Source organism: Theropithecus gelada, chromosome 2 (genome assembly GCF_003255815.1).
Source record: "Theropithecus gelada isolate Dixy chromosome 2, Tgel_1.0, whole genome shotgun sequence".
In the NCBI taxonomy this organism is placed as follows: Eukaryota; Metazoa; Chordata; class Mammalia; order Primates; family Cercopithecidae; genus Theropithecus; species Theropithecus gelada.
The window spans coordinates 2,925,340-2,949,550 of record NC_037669.1 but is presented as its reverse complement, the minus strand read 5'-3'; the positions used below and the strand labels follow the sequence as shown (position 1 = coordinate 2,949,550).

At 37.7% G+C, this 24,211-nt stretch overlaps 1 protein-coding gene across 2 annotated transcripts in view; it reads left to right on the top strand.

Annotated features, from left to right (window-relative positions):
• ROBO1 (roundabout guidance receptor 1) overlaps positions 1-23,765 on the top strand; it is a 1,168,413-nt gene extending 1,144,648 nt beyond the window's left edge. For both annotated transcript variants that reach the window (XM_025375994.1, XM_025375995.1), the window contains 5 exons: positions 2,268-2,674; positions 5,791-5,943; positions 13,900-14,208; positions 20,626-20,822; positions 22,053-23,765. In XM_025375994.1, coding sequence (XP_025231779.1) covers positions 2,268-2,674; positions 5,791-5,943; positions 13,900-14,208; positions 20,626-20,822; positions 22,053-22,067 — 1,081 coding nt within the window. In that variant the 3' untranslated portion in view covers positions 22,068-23,765. The remainder of the gene's footprint in view (positions 1-2,267; positions 2,675-5,790; positions 5,944-13,899; positions 14,209-20,625; positions 20,823-22,052) is intronic.
• The last annotated feature ends 446 nt before the right edge of the window (positions 23,766-24,211 follow it).

The following is a 24,211-nucleotide window of genomic DNA, read 5'->3' as shown; positions in this document are numbered from 1 at the left end:
CTAGAGTGCAATGGCGTGATCTTGGCTCACTGCAACCTCTGCCTCCGGGTTCAAGTGATTCTCCTGCCTCAGCCTCCCGAGTAGCTGGGATTACAGGCGTGCATCACCACCATGCCCGACTAATTTTTATATTTTTAGTGGAGACGGGTTTTCACCATGTTGGCCAGGCTGATCTCAAACTCCTGACCTCAGATGATCCACCCACCTCGGCCTCTCAAAGTGCTGGGATTACAGGCATGAGACACCATGCCCAGTCAGTTCTGTTAATTTTAAAACCTCAGTTGTGCATTCCCAGACATCCTTTGCCAAATGTCCCTTTCTATGGCTGTGGTGGCATGGAGAAAGTGAGCATGTTCAGCTTTTAAATACATCCCTCCACCTGCCTCTGCCAGGTGCAAATTCCTAGGGCTAAGACGGGGAAGATGGAATGAGAAAAGGGCAAACTAGATGTAGATGAGGATCCGGTCTTCTCCTTGGTTAGCCCTGAAGACTCTTCTTATCTCATCTTATTCTATGCGTATCTTAAGGGTGCTAAAGGAGAGGTGCTGACATGCACTTACCCCACTGATGAAGGCCTCAATCCTGGGCACCATCTCTAGGCATTTGCAGTTCTTCAGTGATTTATCCATATCTTCAGGTAAACTACCAGTTGATGGCATTCATGCTGTATCTCTCCCAGCCTCCCAAGCTGTGGCGGTCACCAGCTGACCCTAGACCCCAATCTCAGCTGCTCTCCAGCACTGGTGCTCAGTTTGGCAGCTTGTGTAGAATCTATCCTCTTTCCTTCTCAGGAGTGCAAAATTTGATGAGGTGTTTTAATGACCTTTCCATCTGAAAGTCCTCCATTATGCCATCTCTTTAACCTTGCTTAGAGAGTGTTAGGACTGTTGAGCAACTCACTGACCAAGCAATCCTCCAACTAGAAATCACCGTGTCTTCCTTTTGTGAAGGCACTCTTTTAATTTAAGAGTTATTCTCTCAGCATTCTTCTCCCAGGGGGATGACTTCTTTCCATGAATCTTGCTTTCCACTAAAGTCAAAATGCGCTGTACCTTCTCAGTCATCTATTCCCTGTGGATCATAGCACTAATGTGTTAGTGGAAGGATGGCTTTTAGCTGTTGTTATTCTTCATGTCTGCAGAGTTGGTTGAAACCAATTAATTGGTAACTGTTTACCTATGTTGTGGGAGAGTACTTCATTTTGTCCTCAACTCTGGTTCTTAAACTAATTCCAGGACTTAAGAAAAAATACCTTTAAATATTTTTTTAAAAAGATAGGATAACAATAAATGCAATAGGGTTAAAAATAGTTAATCATCTTTAATGAAACTCATAGCGAATAAATCAGAGAAAAATTACTCTTGGCTCCCATAGCTTTTTTTAAATAGAATGAAATCTAAAGGAAATTATGTCATATCCGAATGTGTACTTCCTTAAATCTTATGAAATTTTACTCCTTATAATGAAGATGAATGACTTCATTCGCTTGAAAAAGTAGGAGAGGTGATAAAAAAGAAAAAAAAGGAAAGAAACAGATGTTTCTGGAGCACACTGTTTCAGGATGAACGTCAGTTGTCTTCAGTAATGATAAACTATGGGTAATGTTTGAAATGCTTTAGGACAGATACATATGTGTATGTTTTCAAAACAAGTATTACTTTTCCTTTTTTAACTAAACAAAATCCAAATGGTAAAACATAAGAAGGCTTAGCGATAACTGACTATATTTCTATCCAACTTGAGTCAGAAAGTAACCCAGCGGAGCCCCTGGTTGTGAAGAGCAACTCAATATAAAATCAAATTTAAGGCCGGGCGCGGTGGCTCAAGCCTGTAATCCCAGCACTTTGGGAGGCCGAGGCGGGCGGATCACGAGGTCAGGAGATGGAGACCATCCTGGCTAACACGGTGAAACCCCGTCTCTACTAAAAAATACAAAAAATTAGCCGGGCGAGGTGGCGGGCGCCTGTGGTCCCAGCTACTCGGGAGGCTGAGGCAGGAGAATGGCGGGAACCCGGGGGGCGGAGCTTGCAGTGAGCTGAGATCCGGCCACTGCACTCCAGCCTGGGCGACAGAGCGAGACTCCGTCTCAAAAAAAAAAAAAAAAAAATCAAACTTAAATATCCCGTGATTTTCCGTTGTTTTTCTGAACATATGAGCTCAAAGGAAGGAAAGATCAAATCCGCATACTTGTGAATTTCTTGGGTAATTTGCCCTTTCGTATCTTAAATACCAAGCTGAGCCAGACCTATTTCTTCACCTTCATACAGACGGCAGCCTGTGAGTCCTCCTCCACCTCCACGGCCGATTTCCCCTCCACACACCTATGGCTACATTTCAGGACCCCTGGTCTCAGATATGGATACGGATGCACCAGAAGAGGAAGAAGACGAAGCCGACATGGAAGTGGCCAAGATGCAGACCAGAAGGCTTTTGTTACGTGGGCTTGAGCAGACACCTGCCTCCAGCGTGGGGGACCTGGAGAGCTCTGTCACAGGGTCCATGATCAACGGCTGGGGCTCAGCCTCCGAGGAGGACAACATTTCCAGTGGGCGCTCCAGTGTGAGTTCTTCGGATGGCTCCTTTTTCACCGACGCTGACTTTGCCCAGGCAGTTGCAGCAGCGGCAGAGTATGCTGGTCTGAAGGTGGCCCGGCGGCAGGTGCAGGACGCTGCTGGTGAGTCCTAACGCTTTTCACCAAGCTGGGAAAGAAAACTCAGTGCATGTATGTGTGTTGCTGATTCTCTCCTGTGATCTTATGTCCTATTTGAAAACCAACTATTCGTGCAGTTTGGTTTCTTTTTTTAGTTTCCTAAGGAAATGACAGTCCAAGAATATGACTTAGTTGGATTATTCCCTTTTCCTTGACAAGGCTTTATAAATTATCTTCTGTTTAATTTTTGTTTAATAAATCTTACATAATATGAGTGATAGGAAGCTACCTCATTTTTAGGATAGCCATAGCAAATATATATATTACACAAATTGATATAATTTCTTTATAAAGTCAATTAAATGAAGTTTGTTTTTTTTTTTTAATGTATACCCTAATTTTTTTGTGTAGAACGTCACCAAAATCCAATTTATTGGGAGAGTTCTCTTATTTAAATAAAAATTCGGTAGGGGAAATAGATAAATATCCAAGTGGAACACTTTGACCTTTGGAAAAGGGGCTTTTTATCCTTAAATTAATTGGGAAGATATGAAGGTATATGTAATGTGCATACATTTTCAAGCATAAACATTCCATACTTACAGTAAACATTTTAAATATAATAATTGGGACAGCAAACTAATCCAAGTGCTTTTCATATTTTTCCTTTCATTGCTAGTAACCCATTTGTAATTACCATTTATTAATCTTTACGTTACAATTTATTTTTACTTATCTCCTTCTCTTCCCAATCCTGTTTAGAAAGTAAATAGTTCAAGAAAGAAAGGAATTTAAATGTAAGACGTTTTTATCACATGATTTTCATTTCTGTAGAATTCATATATACATTCCCATACATCTTTTTGTGTGTTTTTATTTTTGATAGCCAAGAAAATCTAAATAATAGAATAAAAATGATCAGCAAGAAAGAGAGACATTTCAGAGAAGGAAAAGACCATCACAACAAATCGGTTACTGGTGTTTTACCATTTTATTTTTCTTAGTTTAATAACTACCACATTGGTAGTTTTCCATGGTCTTTTCAGATATTGGATTGGCCGTTATTTTTTATCAGGGTAGAATAGATTCAGAGAAAATGTAAATCACGTTGTAAAGTCATCTCTATATTTTATTTATCAAGAATGTGTTACAGGAAAACTATCTCTCAACTTATTATTGTAGAATATATATTTATTTTGGCCAGGCCTATATTTTTTTTTTTTTTTTTTTTTTTTTTTTTTTGAGACGGAGTCTCGCTGTGTCGCCCAGGCTGGAGTGTGGTGGCGCGATCTCGGCTCACTACAAGCTCCGCCTCCTGGGTTCACGCCATTCTCCTGCCTCAGCCTCCCGAGGAGCTGGGACCACAGGCGCCGCCACCTCGCCCGGCTAGTTTTTTGTATTTTTAGTAGAGACGGGGTTTCACCGTGTTAGCCAGGATGGTCTCGATCTCCTGACCTCGTGATCCACCCGCCTCGGCCTCCCAAAGTGCTGGGATTACAGGCTTGAGCCACCGCGCCCGGCCGGCCAGGCCTATATTTTATGTCATTCAATCAAATATTGTTTTTTATTCCTCTAGTAGCTGCTGAATGTAATAAACTATGCAAACCTAATTATCTTTCTTAATAAATAACATCTAACTTTACATACAGCTTTTATTTCCTCCTTATTTTTTAATCTTCTGTAAAAAATGGTGAAATTAAACATCTCAAACCACTGCTTTGAGAATACATGAGAAAATATCTCAGTTTATTAAATGGACAAAACATGGAAATAGCGTGGAAAATTCATCTGTAAACGACCTTATAGCTCAGGGTCTGTGAGCAGTGGATGGCCTTACACAGTAGAATGAATAATGGCTTCAGTCTCAGCCCTAATGCTCTGTTTTCAGGGATATGTAACTTTAATTGTAATAGTCTCCATCACAGCTAGACAGAGTTTGATTTAATATTTTATTGTATTGTAATTTAGTGGCACTTCTGGTTTTCCTTGAGCTCATAATTTTAATGTACGAAACGTGCATTGGCCTCTGCTTATTGCTGTGTTCTTTTCAGGGAGTGTTGGTGCTTGTCATGTGACTTGACGTTAATGTGAATGAATATCCAATCACATTACTTCTCACTTGGCTGCATTAATGTCTATCATTTAATATGCTTCTGTTATCATCTTTAAATGTGTTGATTTCACTATATGTAGCTTCTGTTTATAGCCAAAAGATATGTTGTCTAGGTCCATTTGAAGTTACTTGTGGTACGATAGAAAGTTCTGGATTGGTGACTGGAATTTCTAGAAACCAAAACAGTGAAAGTCAAACATAGGACCAATAGATCTCCATGGTCATGATGGATTAAATGTGTTGTAGCTGTTGTAATACAGCATCTATTTAAGACACCAGAGAATGTGGGAGTTTTGAAATACGCCGTGTCTAATTAGTAAATTCAATTCCCACTGGTACCTGGGATTATTGTTTCTCCAAAACCAAACATCTACCTCTTCCACCACCAAAAAAAAAAGGAAGTCTTGGAGGGATCACCTTAAGTATCCAGAACTTGCAAGTATTTAGAGATAGAAAAGGGATGTAAGTAATTTTTGGCAGACCTGAATATGTGAGCTAGATCAATTTCAGACCACCTGCAGAGAACACACGGGTCTGTCTTCAAAGCATACTATAAATATATGTGTAATTAAAATACGAATACCATTAGTACTGTTCATTTTTCTTAGATCATGAATTTCTTAAGAACTTTAGCTCTTCTTTTGAAAAAGCAACAAACATTGGCTATATTATGCAAAAATTTAATTGCTATGTTTGGTTTAAGTATAACGTTTTAGTGAAGCTAATTGCAAAAATAATTGGAATACTTTCCTTTAACAAATATGTATCATGAACTTTATAGAATAACAGCACTGTGGTTTAAAACAAATGAAATAAGCAGAAAATGCTTTTAGGGTATTTTCTCCAGTAAATAGCAGAGTGACAGCAAGCCTATTATTTGCTAGAAGAGTTTGTTTAAGCTTTTTTTGTTGCTTTTCAGAAAAATTAGGGCTGTTTATAGTTTTAATGTTTTCTTTTTGTTGTTCCTGTTGTAATTAAAATTCACTGATGAGTTTGGCTTGGATTTTTTTTTTTTTTTTCTCCTTAGGCCGTCGACATTTTCATGCGTCTCAGTGCCCTAGGCCCACAAGTCCTGTGTCTACAGACAGCAACATGAGTGCTGCTGTAATGCAGAAAACCAGACCAGCCAAGAAACCAAAACACCAGCCAGGACATCTGCGCAGAGAAGCCTACACAGATGGTGAGTCCATTGACACGGATGAAAACATCTATGAATCTCGCCTATTTACCCTGCCTCTCTAGGGCTAGAAAATGCGTTCACTGACATTAGAAATTACATTAAAAATGTATTAACAATCAGCTTCATATTACTTATAGAAGCAGTCTACTTACATATTTTGTCTAGCATTTCCTTGCAGTTTTCTAATAAGCTTGTTATTTAAAAAACAAAACCACTTGTAGATCCTTAATGTTTCTGAAATTTATTTTATAGTTTCAAACAAATGGACATCACTATAGTTGAAGTTGGTAGTTGAAGTAATGTCATAGGTTTAACCTTTGTCAGATTTAGTGATAAATCCTCCAGAGTGTCCTCATTTTTTTATTTTACAATTTTTGCATTCAAATAGAAGACAATAAATGTGTTTGAATATTAATTCTAACGATAGTGGTGTTACAAACAGTTATTTGGGGCGCCAAAAGATAAATCATCTTTCTTCATGCCTTCACATAACAGTATCCACTCTCACTGAAGAGGTAACGTTCACATTCTCGAGGGAGCACAGGACGAAAATGCAAACAGTGTGATTTTGTCTAGAGAAAGCCTTTAATGAAAGTGCCTCAGGTGGCCCAGCATTTATTAAACCACCACCTTCTCATTTTATAAGACAACCCCACGGGCTTTGCTGGAAATTCATGTAAGATAAATTCTCTCAGACTCACTGCTCTTGTCAAGTTTGCTAAATTTGCTAAAGGGGTGGAGGAAGGAACTATGTTACAGGCGTAGTTCCCCCACCTCCTGGTCCTCGGCAACAAAATCTGATTAGGACTTTCATTACCAGTCAGCAATTTTTCAAAAAGGGCATCGTTTGCCATTATCATATGAAAGCCTAATATTATAGATCCTTATCCAAGGTTGCAAGGAAGGTTTTCTGAGGTACTTCTCCCTATGATTCCTACCACTTGACAGAAGAATTTAATACAAAGCTCACAGCATGATGAGCACAAGTAATTTTGCAATGAGTGGCTGTCCATGCCATTATCTGTACTTTATTCTGAGTATTTTCTCTCACTAGCATCTCTCTGATATTAGACTACATTAAATACTGGCGTGACACAGCGCACCTGGGCCTCCTGGCTTCTGCCCAGGACTCTTTTGTTAGTGAAACTGAGCTGTCAGAATATTATCTGATTTTGAAGGGTTATTACAGTGGCTTTTTGCATGTTTGCCTCTGTGAAGGGACAAACACTAGGTATAAATCCCCCAACTCTACCGGCAATTTTACATTTATGGGACTACTATAATGGCATTTTTCACATTTTATGGCTGTTTTATCAAATTTTATTATCTAGAAGAGAGTGCTCCTCACTGAAAAACTGACCAAACAGCAAGCCTCGATGTAAACACATCTAAATTGAATACATAAGGGAGAAAATCTGGCCTAAAGCCTTGTGTAGATCTTTCTACCACTTATTTATACTTGTTCAGAGGGGACTCTGGCATTGAGTGATGCTTTTTGAAAATGTTTTAAATAATGTAAGCATGCCAAGTTAACGAATATTGTATCACAGTTATAAATTACACTATGCTTGAAAATTGTCTGTATTTATTATCCCACGTGCTGTAGTACTTATTTCAGTGTTAATAATTAAATATAATTCTAACTAATCCCTGAATAATAACTATTAAATTGAATGATGATACCTCCAAGTTATTTTTTAAATTAATTTCAGAAATACCAAAGACGTATATTGAAATATTTGTAAAGCCAAAAGTGAATCTGAAATGTTTATTTGGATTTCTAGTTGCTCATTTCACAAAAGTGATTATGCAAAATTATCATAGTGCATACTGCAATATAAAAGCCAATGATTATTTTCTCGGAGTCACAAAAATAGATAAAATGGAGAAATGACTAAAGCTAGTACGGCATTCACTTTCTTTCAATATTTTGATAACTATCCTTCAAGTTATGTTTACTATACTAACAAGTCTTGAATTTTACGCTGTACGCTTACTGTTGGGTAAAAAAAAAAACACAAAATAACAATGCTGTGTCTTATTAGATACATATCCCATCGTGCATATTGGTTAACTGAAGTCATATAATGCAGATGCTTGTTAATGCACTAAATAAGAGAAATGTGCGCACTGTGGATGGCAGTGGTTATGACACAGAGACAAAAGCCACTTTTTCAGAAATTATCTTCCCAAATTACTACACTGCATTTTGGAAAAATATTCATAGACCAATTCATAAAGAAGCTTAATGGCAGACACAATCGGTACAATTTATTAAAAAAGAGAAGGGAGAGGAAGAAAGAATTTAAAGAGCTACCCATTGTTAAAATGTGAATCGAACATATTAGTAAGACATGAAGGATTTTGTGGGTTTTTTTTCTTTTTAGTGAGCAAAATGTATGGATGATGATGGATGAGTTTGATTATTGTCAATACATTTAGGTGAACTATTGTTCAGAATATGGTTTATCAGTATTGATTTTGTAGCATCTTTACTTTGATAATTTTGTTCAGATTATGACGTTTCTTCATAGGGTCTTTAAAAACTGTATAAAGAAGGATGAAGAGTGGCCATGTCTGAACTGATAAAGAGTAATCTGTGGTGATCGTTCTCAGTTAATCCTTGTATTAGTTTGCTAGGGCCGCCATAGCAAAGTACCGCAGACTAGGTAGCTTAAAAAACAGAAATTTATTTCTTCACATTTCTGGAAGCCAGAAATGTAAGACCAAGGTGTCAGCAGGAGTGGTTCCTTCTGAGGCCTCTCTCCTTGGCTGGGAGATGGCCGTCGTCTCCCTGTGTCTTCATCTGATCTTTCTCCGGTGTGTGTGTGTCCTAATCTCCTCCTTTAATGACACCAGTTATAACGGATTAGGACCTACCCTACTGACCTCGTTTTACCTTCATTACCTCTTTAAAGACTCCAAATACAGTCACATTCTGAGGTACTGGGGGTTAGGACTTCACGATTTGAATTTTAAGGGGGCACAACTCAGCCTCTAACAGTGCACCAGCCCCTAACACCTGGCATTGTGGCCAAAACTTGCTCTGTGGTCAAACCCAAGGCCTCGTAAGCACTCGGAGAACTCAGTGCAAAGGAGAGTATTGCATGCTACAGTCACGCTGACAGGCAGTATCTAATGATTTATTTATTTCGTATTTGCCTCTTACAAGTTTAACCCAGATAAAGGGTAGGATTAGGATACATGAATATTTATTAGTCAGAGTCTTAATAAGTAAAAGCCAGGAATAAGTGCATTTCTAGGACCTTCTAATAGATTCTTTCCACCCCCTCTCTTCAACCTTTCTAATGCATTTACATAGTTGATTTAAAAATGAAATCTACATTATTTCCCCATTCCTACTTTTCATAAATTATAAATTCACCACCCTCTTTGGAATAATGTTATTTTGACTTGATTTATCATTAATTACAAGGTCTGAGGACTTGAAGCAGTTAAGTAAATAGAGTGCTAGATCTCTATAGCAAGTTAATGTTGGCAGACTTGTCTGAATGCACATGTTCTTCTATGTTACTTTACATGCATTATACTGTTATTTGGAAAGTCTTGTAGAAAGAATGAGTGTTTATACGATTACATAAAGTCTACACACACATACAAAACAAGTCCACAATCCTATTTGTGAAATCCAATTTGTACTACTCATGGTACAAATTGGGTGAAAGCACTATATATCACTATGTGGAATATAGAATTGTTTGTACCATAATAATCCCTGGCCTCGTAAGCAGGGATATCCCTGCTTGGTGATATTTTATAATACCCAAGAAAGAATTTATTTGGCAATCTGTTTATATAAGAAATCAAACCTGTCAACATTTCCCTCTCTAATTGCCATTAGATACAGTGACAAATATATATAGGAAGTTAGAATTCTTTAAATTGTCATCAGGTTCTCTTCTCTTTTTAACTTGTGTTATAAATAACACCTATCCAGAACATCTAGTAACAGATTTTGTCTCATGAGTCATGTATTCCCAAGACTTTGTGCAATGTTAAGATAGTGGTAGTCATCAGCTTTGATATCTTAAAGGCCCAGACATTTTATGATTTGATGAAAGTGGCAGTCATCGGCTTCCTGATAGTCTGTGTTTGCAATCCAATTTAAGTTTATAGCAAGCAGATAGTGCAGAAATGAGCCTATGGTCGCTCACTCTTTTTCGTGGTGTGTTCTGAATTAGACCTTTTCCCCCTTATTGCCAGTCCCAGGCTTAGTCTGAATTTAAAATCATTCTGCCTTGGGTCCCTTGGCTTTAGGCTACTTGATACAGCCTGTTTTCTAACTCTCTCTTTTTGGTTATCTTTAATAATAAGTAGAATCGAGGGAAGGGACATCATAGTACTGATTTTTATGTATTATTTTTTGAAAAATCTGTTAAAGTAGTAGACAAAGGAGGAGAAACATACACTTATGACAGTGTCAATCTACGTTGCAAGACAAAAAACTTGATTTTGTAGAATCAGAGGGAAAATTAGTGCTGTTGGCTATAATTGGCTACCATTTTGGCTAAAATGTTGAGGCTACTTATATGATACTCGAACATGGTAAGCCATGAAAGCCACTAACAAAAGAATGCAAGTAAAAGTTCGATCACTTTTTATAATCATTCCTAAGTAAAATGGCTGGTAGGTACTCAGATGGTAACTCAGACTTTCTGTTTTCAAAACTCATACAATGAATTCTAACACCTCAGCTTTAGCATGCAAGGTCAAAAGAAAATAAGTTTCAAAAAATGTGTATCTATTTATGGAACAAAAAAGTTTCTTTTTTTTAAATATGTAATTATGAGAAATACTAGGTTAAAACTGATGTTTCTTAGGGCCATTAATTTGCTGTTATACTAAGAATCTTCAAAACACAATTTTAATATTTAACAGTTTCTCATGCTGGTACATGTAAAGGATAGTCAATGGCCCAATGTCAATAATAATAAAATATCTGGAAACAACCAGAATATTTCTCTAATATTGGCTAAAAAATAATGATGTAGTAACAGAATATAACATTACGCAAACTTTTCCAAAAAAGAGTAAAGCCCTATGTACACATATGGAAATTTGAATAACTACCTGGTTAGGCAAAAAAAGTGCAATCCATTCATGTTGGTAAAGAAGGAAGGCTGTCTGTGTGTGTGTGTGGTCCTTTTTATCTGCTCACCACATGTGAATGGGAAGACAGGTACTCTGTGTCATCCCAGGTGTGGCCATTTTCTACAGTCCTTGATGTGAACGGTGCTCCCTGCAGTTATGAGACTAGACAGCCCTGCTTTATAAATAACTTCAGGAATGATCTATAGAAAACCTTTCAAACCCATTACCTCTGCATAGTGAATCCTGGGGATTAGAAGTGGAGGTGGGGAGGTACGGAGATTGTTCTTTCAAGTTTAAATTCCTACTGAATTTTTTACCATGTAAATTTGTATTTTTTAATTTCAACTCTTAAGGGTAATTTTATAACACTAAGCATGTAATAGATGTTTTATGAATGTGTTTTAGTTTATTCTAGACATTACTCTACAAACATGAAAACGTTACCATTTCTAAAGACTTTACTTAAAAACATAGCTATGCTGATAATTCCAAAATCTCTGTATTTCTGGTTTTGATCTCTCCTGAAATTCAGATTTTATTTACAAATACCTGTTGTACCTTTCTATGTTGATACTCCAAAAGTTCCTCCTATTCACGTTTTTAAAACTGAACTTACACTCTTCCTTCACTAACATCTCCCTTTTTGCTGCATTCTGTACCTTCAGTGATGTTCTTTTCATTCACCAAGACAACTATGACAAAAATCCTAAAAGTCATCTCAGATTCTTCCTCCCCCCACCCCTGTACTGTATTTCGTTGATCCTGAAATAATATTGATTTTTCTCCCTTAATCTCAAACACGTCTTTTCCTCCCCATCTGAGCAGCCACCAATAACATTTTATCACCTATCATTAATTACGTGAGTTATAATAATCTCTTGACCAGGTGTGGTGGCTCGGGCCTGTAATCCCAGCACTTTGGGAGACTGAGGCAGGCGGATCACGAGGTCAGGAGTTTGAGACCATCCTGGCCAACCTGGTGAAACCCTGTCTCTACTAAAATACAAAAATCAGCTGGGTGTGATGGCACGTACCTGTAATCCCAGCTACTCGGGAGGCTGAGACACAAGAGTTGCTAGAACCCAGGAGGCAGAGGTTGCAATGAGTCAAGATCACACCACTGCACTCCAGCCTAGGCGACACAGCAAGACTCTGTCTCAAAAATAAAAATAAAAAATAAAATAATAATAACAATAATCTCTTGACCTCCTGAATTGAAGCTTTTCTTGTTAATACATTCCCCATACTACAGCCAGAATAACCAAAACTTAGTATCTACTCATATTCTTCCACTAAATTACCAAATAATATTAGGATACATATTTCCTTTCTCCCCGGAGTGTATATAGGAATGATTTTTAAAGATAGTACTGGTTAAAAATTTTCTTTCTAGATATCAAATTTTATGCCTACTTTCATTCTTAAGTATATCTATGATATACAAAATTGAATTATAGGCTGGGTGTGGTGGCTCGTGGCTATAATCCCAGCACTTTAGAAGATCAAAGTGGTGGATGGCTTGAGCACAGGAGACCAGCTTGGGCAACATAGTGAAACCCTGTCACTACAAAAACTACAAAAGTTAATCATTTGTGGTGGCATGTGCCTGTGGTCCCAGTTACCCAGGAGGCTGAGGTGCGAAGATCACTTGATGGGAGACAGAGGCTGCAGTGAGCCGAGATCACACCACTGCACTCCAGCCTAGGCAACAAAGTAAGACTTTGTCTCAAAAAAAAGGAAGAAATTAAATTATATAAGTTACATTATATGTAATATGTATTACTTAATATGTAACTACAACTAGAAATAACTGTGTGTGTGTGTGTGCGTGTGTGTGTGTGTGTGTGTGTGTATGTGTAGATCAAATTAACCTATATTTATACCAGTGATTATCTGGTTTGAAACCTCTGGATATATAAAATGGTGAGATTCCATCAATGAATAGTATACTATAAACATGCAATTGAATATAGTAATATAAAGAACACTAAACCATTGATGAGTCCTGGTTCCGATTATATCTAACTTTGAGATTGCAGGGTAGCTTACGGTCTACAAGTTTGAGCTTCCTTCTCTACAAAATGAGAAGAGATTTAGGCTAGATTAGAGATGGCAAATAGGTCTCAACTCAAGTACCAACCTCAATCAGTTTGAAGTGATTGCCTGAAGGAGCAAAGGCGTGCACCTGGTACTAGCAGTGTTCTACTGAAATCAATTAGGAAGCTCTCCCACACTTGGGAGAGAGAAAGTTACAGTACACATACCCACTCTTAGCTCTCCCAGGAGCAGACGTCATTAAGTCCCAACTTGATCATTCAGGAGTTCTGTGCTAGATAACAAGAGTACATTTAAATTGTTGGTCTTGGCCAGGTGCAGTGGCTCGCACCTGTAGTTCCAGCGCTTTAGGAAGCCAGGGTGGGCAGATCACTTGAGTCCAGGAGAGAGAGACCAGCCTGGGCAACGTGGCAAAACCCCATCTCTACAAAAATCACAAAAATTAGCCAGGTGTGTGGTGCATACCTAGAGTCCTAGCTACTCAGGAGGCTGAGATGGGAGGACTGCTTGCACCCAGGAGGTCGAGGCTGCAGCGAGCTGAGACTGCGCAACTGCACTGTAGCCTGAATGACAGAGCAAGACCCTGTCTCTAAATAAATAAATAAATAAATAAACAAACATAAATAAAAAATAAAATTTGGGGTATTTTTCCTTGGTTACCTTCAAGTATTCTAGTTCATTTAAGATATAGTATCTCATAGGTGAATGTGACTCCAATGATAATCCAAGTGTGTGATGGTTTCATAAGTAGCAGACTTTTATAGCAGTATTGTTAATGTTTCTTTTTAGATCTTCCGCCGCCTCCTGTGCCACCACCTGCTATAAAGTCACCGACTGTCCAATCCAAGACACAGCTGGAAGTACGACCTGTAGTGGTGCCAAAACTCCCTTCTGTAGATGCAAGAACAGAAAGATCATCAGACAGAAAAGGAAGCAGTTACAAGGGGAGAGAAGTATTGGATGGAAGACAGGTTGTTGATGTGCGAACAAACCCAGGTGATCCCAGAGAAGCACAGGAGCAGCAAAATGACGGGAAAGGACGTGGAAACAAGGGAGCAAAACGCGACCTTCCGCCAGCGAAGACTCATCTCATCCAAGGTACTCGTCCAGTCAAGCAGCAAATAAATGTAGACTGAGTGTGTTTGCAAGACATACAGTTAGGCTCTATACAGCCGTATGAAAAGTGGTAAGACTAAGAAATTTGCTTTCCAATGGAGGACATAGGCATGTACTCGAATAATTTTAATTTAATACAGTTCACTCCAGTATATGACTTTATACAAGGCCTTCCTGGAGAGGAGCCAATTGAGTTACATTTTAAAGGAAAGCATGATTTCAACAGGTTAAAGAGGGAGAAGGGATAGCGGGGACAAGAAATAGGTGGAGAAAAGAACATGAATGTATGAAAATGAATGTTTGGTGAACAATGGTTTCCAGTTTGGCTGGAGAATGGAATGTTTGGGGCCAGAGACCATCTCTACAAAAAAATACAGCAATTAGCTGGACATGGCGGCACATGCCTGTAGTCCTAGCTACTCAGGAGGCTGAGGTGGGAGGATGCACCTGGAAGGTCAAGACTGCGGTCGGCTGAGATCGCACAACTGCTCTGTAGCCTGGGTGAAAAATAAAACTAGAAAGGTGGTTAGGCCCAGTTGCAAAGGCCAGGGATACTATTCTGAGGGGTTGAGATTTATGACAAGGGCAGTTGTGAGCCAACAAGGAGTTTTGAGTGAGAAATGACCTAATCAGATATGTGTTTTAGAAAAATAACTGGCAGAACTCTGTAGTGGAGGAAGAGGCTGGAAACTGGTAGGTAAGGGTGTCAGAAACATTACAGTAACACTCTTAAGTATAAAATATGAAAGCACTGAATTAAAATAGCTCAGAAGAGCAGGAAGGATCAACCTGTACAGGCACTTCAGGGAGAGGCCCAGGAGGACTTGGTGGCTAATTGAATGTTGAAAGGTGAGTTGAGATAATAGAGTAAACAAAAGAAGTATTCGTAGGTTGAGTAGGTGGCCCTGAATGACCAGTGGAACACGATCGTACTAACCAATGTAAAAAAAAATAAAGAACAGGGAAAACGTGAAATTTCATGGGGCAAATTATTGCAGTTTTGTATGGATTAAAATGCCGACAAGAACACAGATAGTAAAAATCACAATAAAAATTTAGAGAACTAGGTTTAAAGATGAGGAGAAAGATTGAGAGGACAGAGTAGATTTTAGAACCCACAACACAGAGGTGATAATTATGTGAATAACACAGTCTGAATTTCAGCAGAGATAATGCCGGTAACTATTTATCAGTCAACTGTCCAGGAGAAAACAAAAGCAGACCCTAATTTGTAGCCATTTGCTTGCTTCTGTTGTGTGAATACTCTCAGAATTGGCAATTTCAAGTCACTGAATACGGAGGTAGGAAGAGATGAATATAATCAGGTATTGTGAAATATTGAGCCTGCTCCAACACACCACTAGACAAGGATGATCATATTAGAGACTAGGTAGATAATCAACATCCTATTAAGGAAACAGATTGTCCGACCCAGACATTTAATAATCAAGGTATCCAAGCTATCGAAAATGGTGTCCTATAAAGAATGAAGTGGGAAATTTTCAGACAGGAAAGTATATAAAATACCACAGTGGTGAAAGTTGAATGTAAACCCAAACGAGGGTAAAAGGGATCTTGCAATATGTTGTTTGCGGGTCAGAATAAAAGACAGGCTGTATGGGGTTGGAAAGCGAATGGAAATTTTGGAAGGGAGGTGATCAGCACACGTAAGCTCTTTTTGGAAGTTTGGGATGAGGAGGAAATCTTGGGATAGGGTTTGACAGAAAGGCCAAATCACTGGAAATGTTTTAGGATAGTGCATTTGAACATTATTATAGACTAAAGAGAAGAAACCAAGAAACGGAAGATTATTAGTTGAGGACATCAGCAAAGAGTGATAGGGGAATGAAACTTAAAAACCTACAGGGGCCCTTAACTACTGTATTTTAGTAGATACATTGTGGTAAGATCTGACCTCAGTGTATTGTTGTGTTTATTATGGACATCTGGTCATTAGCTAACTTCTTTTCAACACGGAGGGCAATTTCTCTTTGTTCTGTGACTGCAGCCTGAACTCCTAATCCAGGCATAGACTCAGAAGCAAGGTGATAGATAAAGCTGTGCATCTCAGACTCATGCCTCTATTGTGTGACCACAATGTCCTTGATGATATCACCGCAATCCAAAGTTTGAAAAACTTACTTATTTTTCTCAGTTAACCCAAAGTTGATCTGGCTCTGAACTTTTGACTCAATGTGACTCGCCTCCAAATAGCGATTCATAAATAGAATGTGATGATGTAAATTGCGAGGTTTATATCTGGCTAGAAAGTGTGGAGCGATTCCTGCTTGTAGGAAGTCTTCATTAAAACTTGGCCGGGCGCAGCGGCTCACGCCTGAAATCCCAGCACTTTGGGAGGCCAAGGTGGGTGGATCACAAGGTCAGGAGTTGGAGACCAGCCTGGCCAACGTGGCGAAAACCCATCTCTACTAAAAATAAAAAAATCAGCAGGGTGTGGTCATGTGCACCTGTAATCCCAGCTACTCGGGAGACTGAGGCAGGAGAATTGCTTGAACCCGGGAGGAGGAGGTTACAGTGAGCCAAGATCGCACCATTGCACTCCAGGTCTGGGTGACAGAGCAAGACTCTGTCTCGGAAAATAAATAAATAAATAAATAAATGTTTTTTAAAATTAAAAAGTAGGTGAGATTCTTCTTCAGAAGGAAATTTTATAAACCTGGAAATATCTTGTATGCAGATCTAGAAAACAGAGATTAAATTTTTAAAAATCAATCTTCAGAAATTTAGTAAGTTGTCCTTTCTGCTATAAAAATATTTCTAACAAAAGAACTAAGACTGGACCATTAGTCTAGAAACAAGGAACCCAGGGAATCATGGAAATCCCTGAGGTACACTGATGAGTTATTTAACATGCTCTGCTTTTCCAAATTTTTATTTGAATCATAACCCTATCTATATATGCCATTAAATGATCATTTGTATGCATTGCTGTAATTTTCACCTTCATATTTCAGTTTACATTGTTTATAGTGAAAGAGGCACCCTGATTTATGTGTATAATGAATGATTATTTTTAATTAAGGAGAGTGGTCTTTTGGACTTGAATGTCTGATCATTTTGCTGACATTTGCCTCCATTAGTTCAATTTATTTCTACATATATCAAACACCTACTGTGTTATTAAGCATTGTACTAAATCCTGAGATTTATGTATAAGCATAAACCTTGACTTCAAGGGGCTTGTAGTCAGGGAGAGAGGGACAGATAATGTATAAATTCATAGATATTGTTGTATTCAGTATAACCTGCATAGTGCCATGATACTTGAGAGTCCAGAAGAGAGAGAATTCGCTCAGGACTGTGAGAGACTGTTAGGAAGGATCTCTTGATCTTTCCTGGCAGAAATGACATATGAACTGAGTGTTTAAGAATGGGTAGAATTTAGCTTGCATAAGAAAAGAGGATTTATTTAGGTGGATAATGTGCATAAAAAGCTTGAAGGTCTATTGAGGAAACTGTAAGAAATTCAGTACTGCTACATAATAAAAGTGGTCAAAGATGAAGCTCTTGAGGTACATGAAGGCTTAAGTCATAAAGAGCCTATAGATTTTATAAGAGGAAAGTGGCTGAGCGAAGACAGTTTAGAGAGGAATAGCTCAAGGATGTTTGAAGATATGTACAACCCCCAGACAAGAAATGTAGAAAATATAAACCATGCTATAGGAGCAAGGATGGGTGATTTGGAAAATTCAAGAAACTTTTTAGAGTCAGAATCAACCTTACTTGTTGTATGTCGGACTATGTGGAAATGATACGCTTAAGATGTATGGAAAGGTTGTTGAAAGGGAAGAATCTATAATAATTTCATTTTCTGTCTTGCATATCTTAATGATTAGTGTGATGTCATTCAGTGTCTTAGAGAATATAGCAAAGGAAGACGTTTAAGGGAGTGAGCATTGTGAGGTCAGTGTTCAACAGGTTGAGTTTGAGTAACATGCAAGAGTAGGGGTTCAGTTGGGTTGCCTGTAGGAGCCTAAGGTTTGGGGCATAGTTTAGGAATTAAAAATATCATGATTCATCATGATGAAAATAATGGAAAACAGTTTATTAATGACCTGTTATAGGTCAAGGTGAAAGTATATCAGCACACAAAGCAGACAAAATATCTACCCTTATGACAGTTATATTTTAGAAAGGGTTTTAATCTGTGAGACTGGACAAAATCATCTAGGGTCAGTAGAAGAAAATTATATATATAGTATTAAGCCATTCTTGCATTTCTATAAAGAAAAGCCTGAGACTGGGCAATTTATAAAAGAAAGAGATTTAATTGGCTAAGTGTTCTGCAGTCTTTATAGGAAACATGGTGTTGACATCTGCTTGGCTTCTGAGGAGACCTCAGCAAACTTAGAATCATGGCGGAAGATGAAGGCGGAGTAGGCACATCACATGGTGAAAGCAAGAGAGAGAGAGACAGAGAGAGGGATGGAGGTGCCACATACTTTTAAACCACCAGATCTTGTGTGAACTCAGAGCGAGAGCTCACCTATCATCAAGGGGATGGCGCAAGCGATGCATGAGGGATCTGCCTCCATGAGCCAGACATCTCCCACCTGGCCCCACCTCCAACACTGGGGATTACAATTCAACGTGAGATTTGGGTAGGGACAAATATCCAAACTATATCATTCATATATATATATGCACACACATGCACACACACATGAATGATCTACATACATATATGTATAATGTATAATTATATGTGTATGTATAATGTATAATAGAACTTTCATATATATCATACATATATATGAATTATATACATTAGGCTGAAAGTAGAAACCTGTAGAGCATCAACATATCAGTGGCACTTCATAAAAAGAGCTCACAGACAATTGGCCAGGGAGGAAGGAAAACTAGCAGCTGAGAGAATAATAATATTTGCATTGATTAAGAGCAGTAAGAAGTCCAGGGACACAAGGCTGGAAACACGGTTGGCATTATCAGTTTTCTCAGTTTCATAGTAGTGATGTAGGCATAAATGGATTTCAGTGGGATGCAGAGTGAATGGGAATTGTGACTATCAATATTGAATCCAAACTGCTTTTCAAGAAGCTTGGCTGAGTGGTGAGGAAAGAAAGAAGGTGTTGATTTCATAGAAAGCAGAGTCTTAAGGGGAAACTTTTTAGCTAGAGAGAGATTTTATCATATTGTAGTTTGAGAAAACGAAAGTCAGTAGAGAGAAAGCCGTTGATGAAACAGAGACAGAGGATGACGGTCACACGGTATCAAGTGCTGTGAAGAGAAGCTGCAGAAACAGTCATCGTCATGGACTGTGAAACTCCTGTGTGTCAGAACTGTGGTTTAGGAGTGAAAGTTGTGATGAGTAGAATGGAAAGAACAAGACATTATCAAAGGGGACTGTACTGGCTTCAAAAAACGATGGCTTGGGCCTCAGAAGTGGGGATGTTTTTGTTCAAGGATACAGGAGCAATGATGTGGAACTGGTGATGGTGAGCTAGAGGCAAGCCTTCCTCCTTACCCTTCCACTCCAGAGAACGCCCAGGGAAACTTCAGGGGAAATCAGGCTTCATTCAGGCAATGCGAATAGTAGAGGAAGCATTTGCGGGAGGTGGGGAAGAGCGTGCCAAAGAGTTAGGTATTTATGCGTTTGTCGTCCGAAAGGCAGAGTTGGCAGACTTTGGAGAGAAGTGAGCAGCTGGAGGATGCATCAGTAGGAGAAGCACCAAATTTCAAGGAGGTAGAAATTCCGGAGACAGAAATTAATTGGAGTGACTTGCTTATTGAAGTTAGTAACAATAGCAGGCTTCTAAGATTCAGAGTTTCACAATGTAAATAGGACATTGACATGGAGGTTGATATTTTGGTGTCTGTGGAGTGAACCCAGGCTTGCCTCTGTTTGGTATTTCTAGGAGACTGGGCTTGATTTTTAACCAATTCCTTATAACATTTTATAAGCTACATAGATATTTTATTATTTCATCTGTTTTCATATCAACACTAGGAACCCCTCTAGGTATAGATACTATCATCACTTTTTTTTGGAAAAGTAGAAACTAAAGCCTAAAATAATCTGAGATCATATAGTGAATGACAGAATTGGAAGCCAAGTCTGACTTCAGGTTTGGTTTACCTCTTTTGATGATATTGGTCTCTAGTGAGTTTGAGACAGACAAGAGCTTATGAGTGGAATCAGTCCAAATCCCTGACTACTAATAGGAAAACAGCGAGGCTTATACTTTTCATTTGTGAGACACTATGCTGCATTATTCATTATGCGTATAGAGTATCCTCATTTATACCTTAAATCACTGATGCTTCCTTATTCAGAATTACAGATAGACAGGAGTGATACAATATACACTGAAAGTGTATGATGGTGTTCACCTGCATTTATTATATTTCATTACACAGAGGATATTCTACCTTACTGTAGACCTACTTTTCCAACATCAAATAATCCCAGAGATCCCAGTTCCTCAAGCTCAATGTCATCAAGAGGATCAGGAAGCAGACAAAGAGAACAAGCAAATGTAGGTCGAAGAAATATTGCAGAAATGCAGGTACTTGGAGGATATGAAAGAGGAGAAGATAATAATGAAGAATTAGAGGTATCTATAATTTTTTCCCAAGTTTACCGATGTTAGACTGTAGTTGCTGTATGTAGTTAGGAACCTTCATCAGTGTACAAAAATGTTACTGTTTTATCACAAACTTTTCAGTACTCTAATGTCTATGATGGCAGAAACTGAAGTTCTGAGAATTTGAGAATTTTCTTGAAATGTGTTCCAAAGTTTTAAAAGTTAATTGCAATTTATTTGTTTATCTAGGGTTTATCTTCATTTGCAGATTTTCAGATAAGAAATACATATGGCAAACATACTGTTAAGAAATAAGAGTTATTGATCTAGAGATATTATAATTTATAGCATTGTAGCAGGCTTATAAAAACCCAGTAAGATGACAGAGTTATATGATGTGAGTGAGGAAGTTGCCATATCCATCACTAGGGTAATGTGACTGGTTTGACTGACTGTCCTTCACCTTTACACTTCTGAAAGTGGATGCCTAGTCTGTGACACTGACCTCCCCAGTTGGAGGAAACTTCTTAAGTCAAAGATTTACCCTCTTGTTAGGCTTGAGAGAGAGCTATACAAGATAGAGCTGGCAGTAAGCCATATCATAAATTCTCCCCCGACCCATTCAAAGATTGTATTTTCTCAATTTAATAAAAGATAAGTTGAGGACAATTTTTTAATTAATATATTTAAACTCAAGTAGATGATAAATATGTGTCAAATGATAACTTTTTATAATAGAAGCTGAAAATGTATAAGCCATTATGTCTAATTGAAAGTTCTATAAAGCTCAATGTATTTTGATTTTGAGGTTTAGAATGAGAAAGACTTTCGTCCTGCAAACAGTTAGAGAAGTTTTTTTCAAGTTTTCGTTTATTTTAAAATCGAAGTAGCCTTTTGGGGCAGCAGAATGTCATTACTGTTAACTCCAGTATTTAAAACCAACAAAAGCAGAGCTGTAATGTTGAGTTGGGGCTGAGGGGAGTAGATAACTCAACACATTCCTTCCCTCTTCTCAGAGCCCTGTGTCCCACCACACAACACCGAGGCACTGTGCAGAACCCAGTTTTGTACTTGTTGAATTTGCTGTGAAGACCAACTAAGGTTGATGAGTGAATTAGTTGACATGAGCACTTTCCAACATAGGCCAATGAATAAATGGAAAAACACATTAAATTATAATAGTAATAAATGCATATAAATAAATATAAGATAGTCCTCTTAAGATTTATTTTCAAATGTGACAATACGTATCTCTTACAGGAAACTGAAAGCTGAAGACAACCAAGAGGCTTATGAGATCTAATGTGAAAATTATCACTCAAGATGCCTCCTGTCAGATGACACATGACGCCAGATAAAATGTTCAGTGCAATCAGAGTGTACAAATTGTCGTTTTTATTCCTCTTATTGGGGTACCATTTTAAAAACTTTATTGGGTTTTTATTGTTGTTGTTCGATCCCTAACCCTACAAAGAGCCTTCCTCTTCCCCTCGCTGTTGGAGCAAACCATTACACCTTACTTCCAGCAGGGAAAGTGCTTCGACTTCTTGCTTCAGTCATCAGCCAGCAAGAGGGAACAAAACTGTTCTTTTGCATTTTGCCCCTGAGATATGGCATTGCACTGCTTATATGCCAACCTAATTTATAGCAAGATATTGATCAAAGATACAAAGTTGATATTCAACCTCATGCCAAGGGCTCTCAAAGTATAATCTTTCTATAGCCAACTGCTAATGCAAATTAAAACATATTTCATTTTAACATGATTTGAACATCAGTTTTTCATACTACCCTTTGCTGGAAGAAACTAAAAATATAGCAAATGCAGAACCACAAACAATTTGAATGGGGTAGAAACATTGTAAATATATCCTCTTTGCAAACCCTGGTGGTATTTTATTTTGTCTTCATTTCAATCATTGAAGTATATTCTTATTGGAAATGAACTTTTGGATAAGTAGGGCTAAGCCAGTTGGATCTCTGGTTGTCTAGTCATTGTCATAAGTAAACCTAGCAAAACCTTGTTCTATTTTTCAATCAGAAAGCAATTATAAATACATATTACAAACAAGTGGATGTTTTTAATGACCAATTGAGTAAGAACATCCCTGTCTTAACTGGCCTAAATTTCTTCTGGTAGTGTCAGTTCAACTTTCAGAAGTGCCACTTAAGGAAGTTTGATTTTTTGTTTTTGTAATGCACTGTTTTTAATCTCTTTCTCTCTCTCTCTTTCTTTTTTCTTTTTTCTTTTTTTTTTTTTTTTTTGGTTTTAAAAGCACAATCACTAAACTTTATTTGTAAACCATTGTAACTATTAACCTTTTTTGTCTTATTGAAAAAAAATGTTGAGAAGCGTTTTTAACCTGTTTTGTTAATGCTCTATGTTTGTATTTGGAATATTTGAATGATGACAGATGGTGAAGTAACGTGCATACTTTATTGTGGGCCATGAACCAAATGGTTCTCACTTTTCCCGGACTTAAAGAAAAAAAGAGGTTTAAGTTTGTTGTGGCCAATATCGAAACTTACAAGATTTCCTTCAAATCTCTAATAGAGGCATTACGTGCTTTCAATTGCCAAATGATGCCCTCTGACTAGTAGATTTCTATGATCCTTTTTTGTCATTTTATGAATATCATTGATTTTATAATTGGTGCTATTTGAAGAAAAAACAATGTACTCTTATTCATAGGTAGGTATCAGGTCTGACCCCAGTGGAAAACAAAGCCAAACGAAACTGAACCACAAAAAAATGGCTGGTGTTCACCAAAAACTAAACATGTTCATTTAGATAATTTGAAAAAGTTCCGTAGAAAGGGCGTGCAGTACTAAGGGAACAATCCATGTGATTAATGTTTTCATTATGTTCATGTAAGAAGCCTCTTATTTTTAGCCATAATTTTGCATACTGAAAATCCAATAATCAGAAAAGTAATTTTGTCACATTATTTATTAAAAATGTTCTCAAATACATCTTTCTTTCTTGTGTTGATTTCTTTTTTCATTGTGTGCTGATCAAATTTATTCCATTTAATCACAAAGTCGTTCTGTCTTAACATTTCACCCCTGTATTATCAGATAAATGAAAATTCTCAATTAGTTGTAGGAATAACCAGGCTTTACTGTAAGCTAAAATTTTACCTAACTCCCCTGAAATTAAAAATGTAAGATCAGTCAAGACCTAGAAGTTAATAATCGGATCAGAGACTAAGTCTTTAATATTAAGGGTATATTATTTTTGTTTATGTATGTGTATCTGAATTTCAGTTAATCTATTTCTAACATAATTGGAATTCAACTAGATAAATGTGATTTGTAAAGTTTGAGCCACCTGTGTTCTGTCAGCAAGAAAATTATATAAATCCGAAATGCTTATCAGTAATTATCTGCTTTCTTGTTACAAATTCATGTAAAATGTT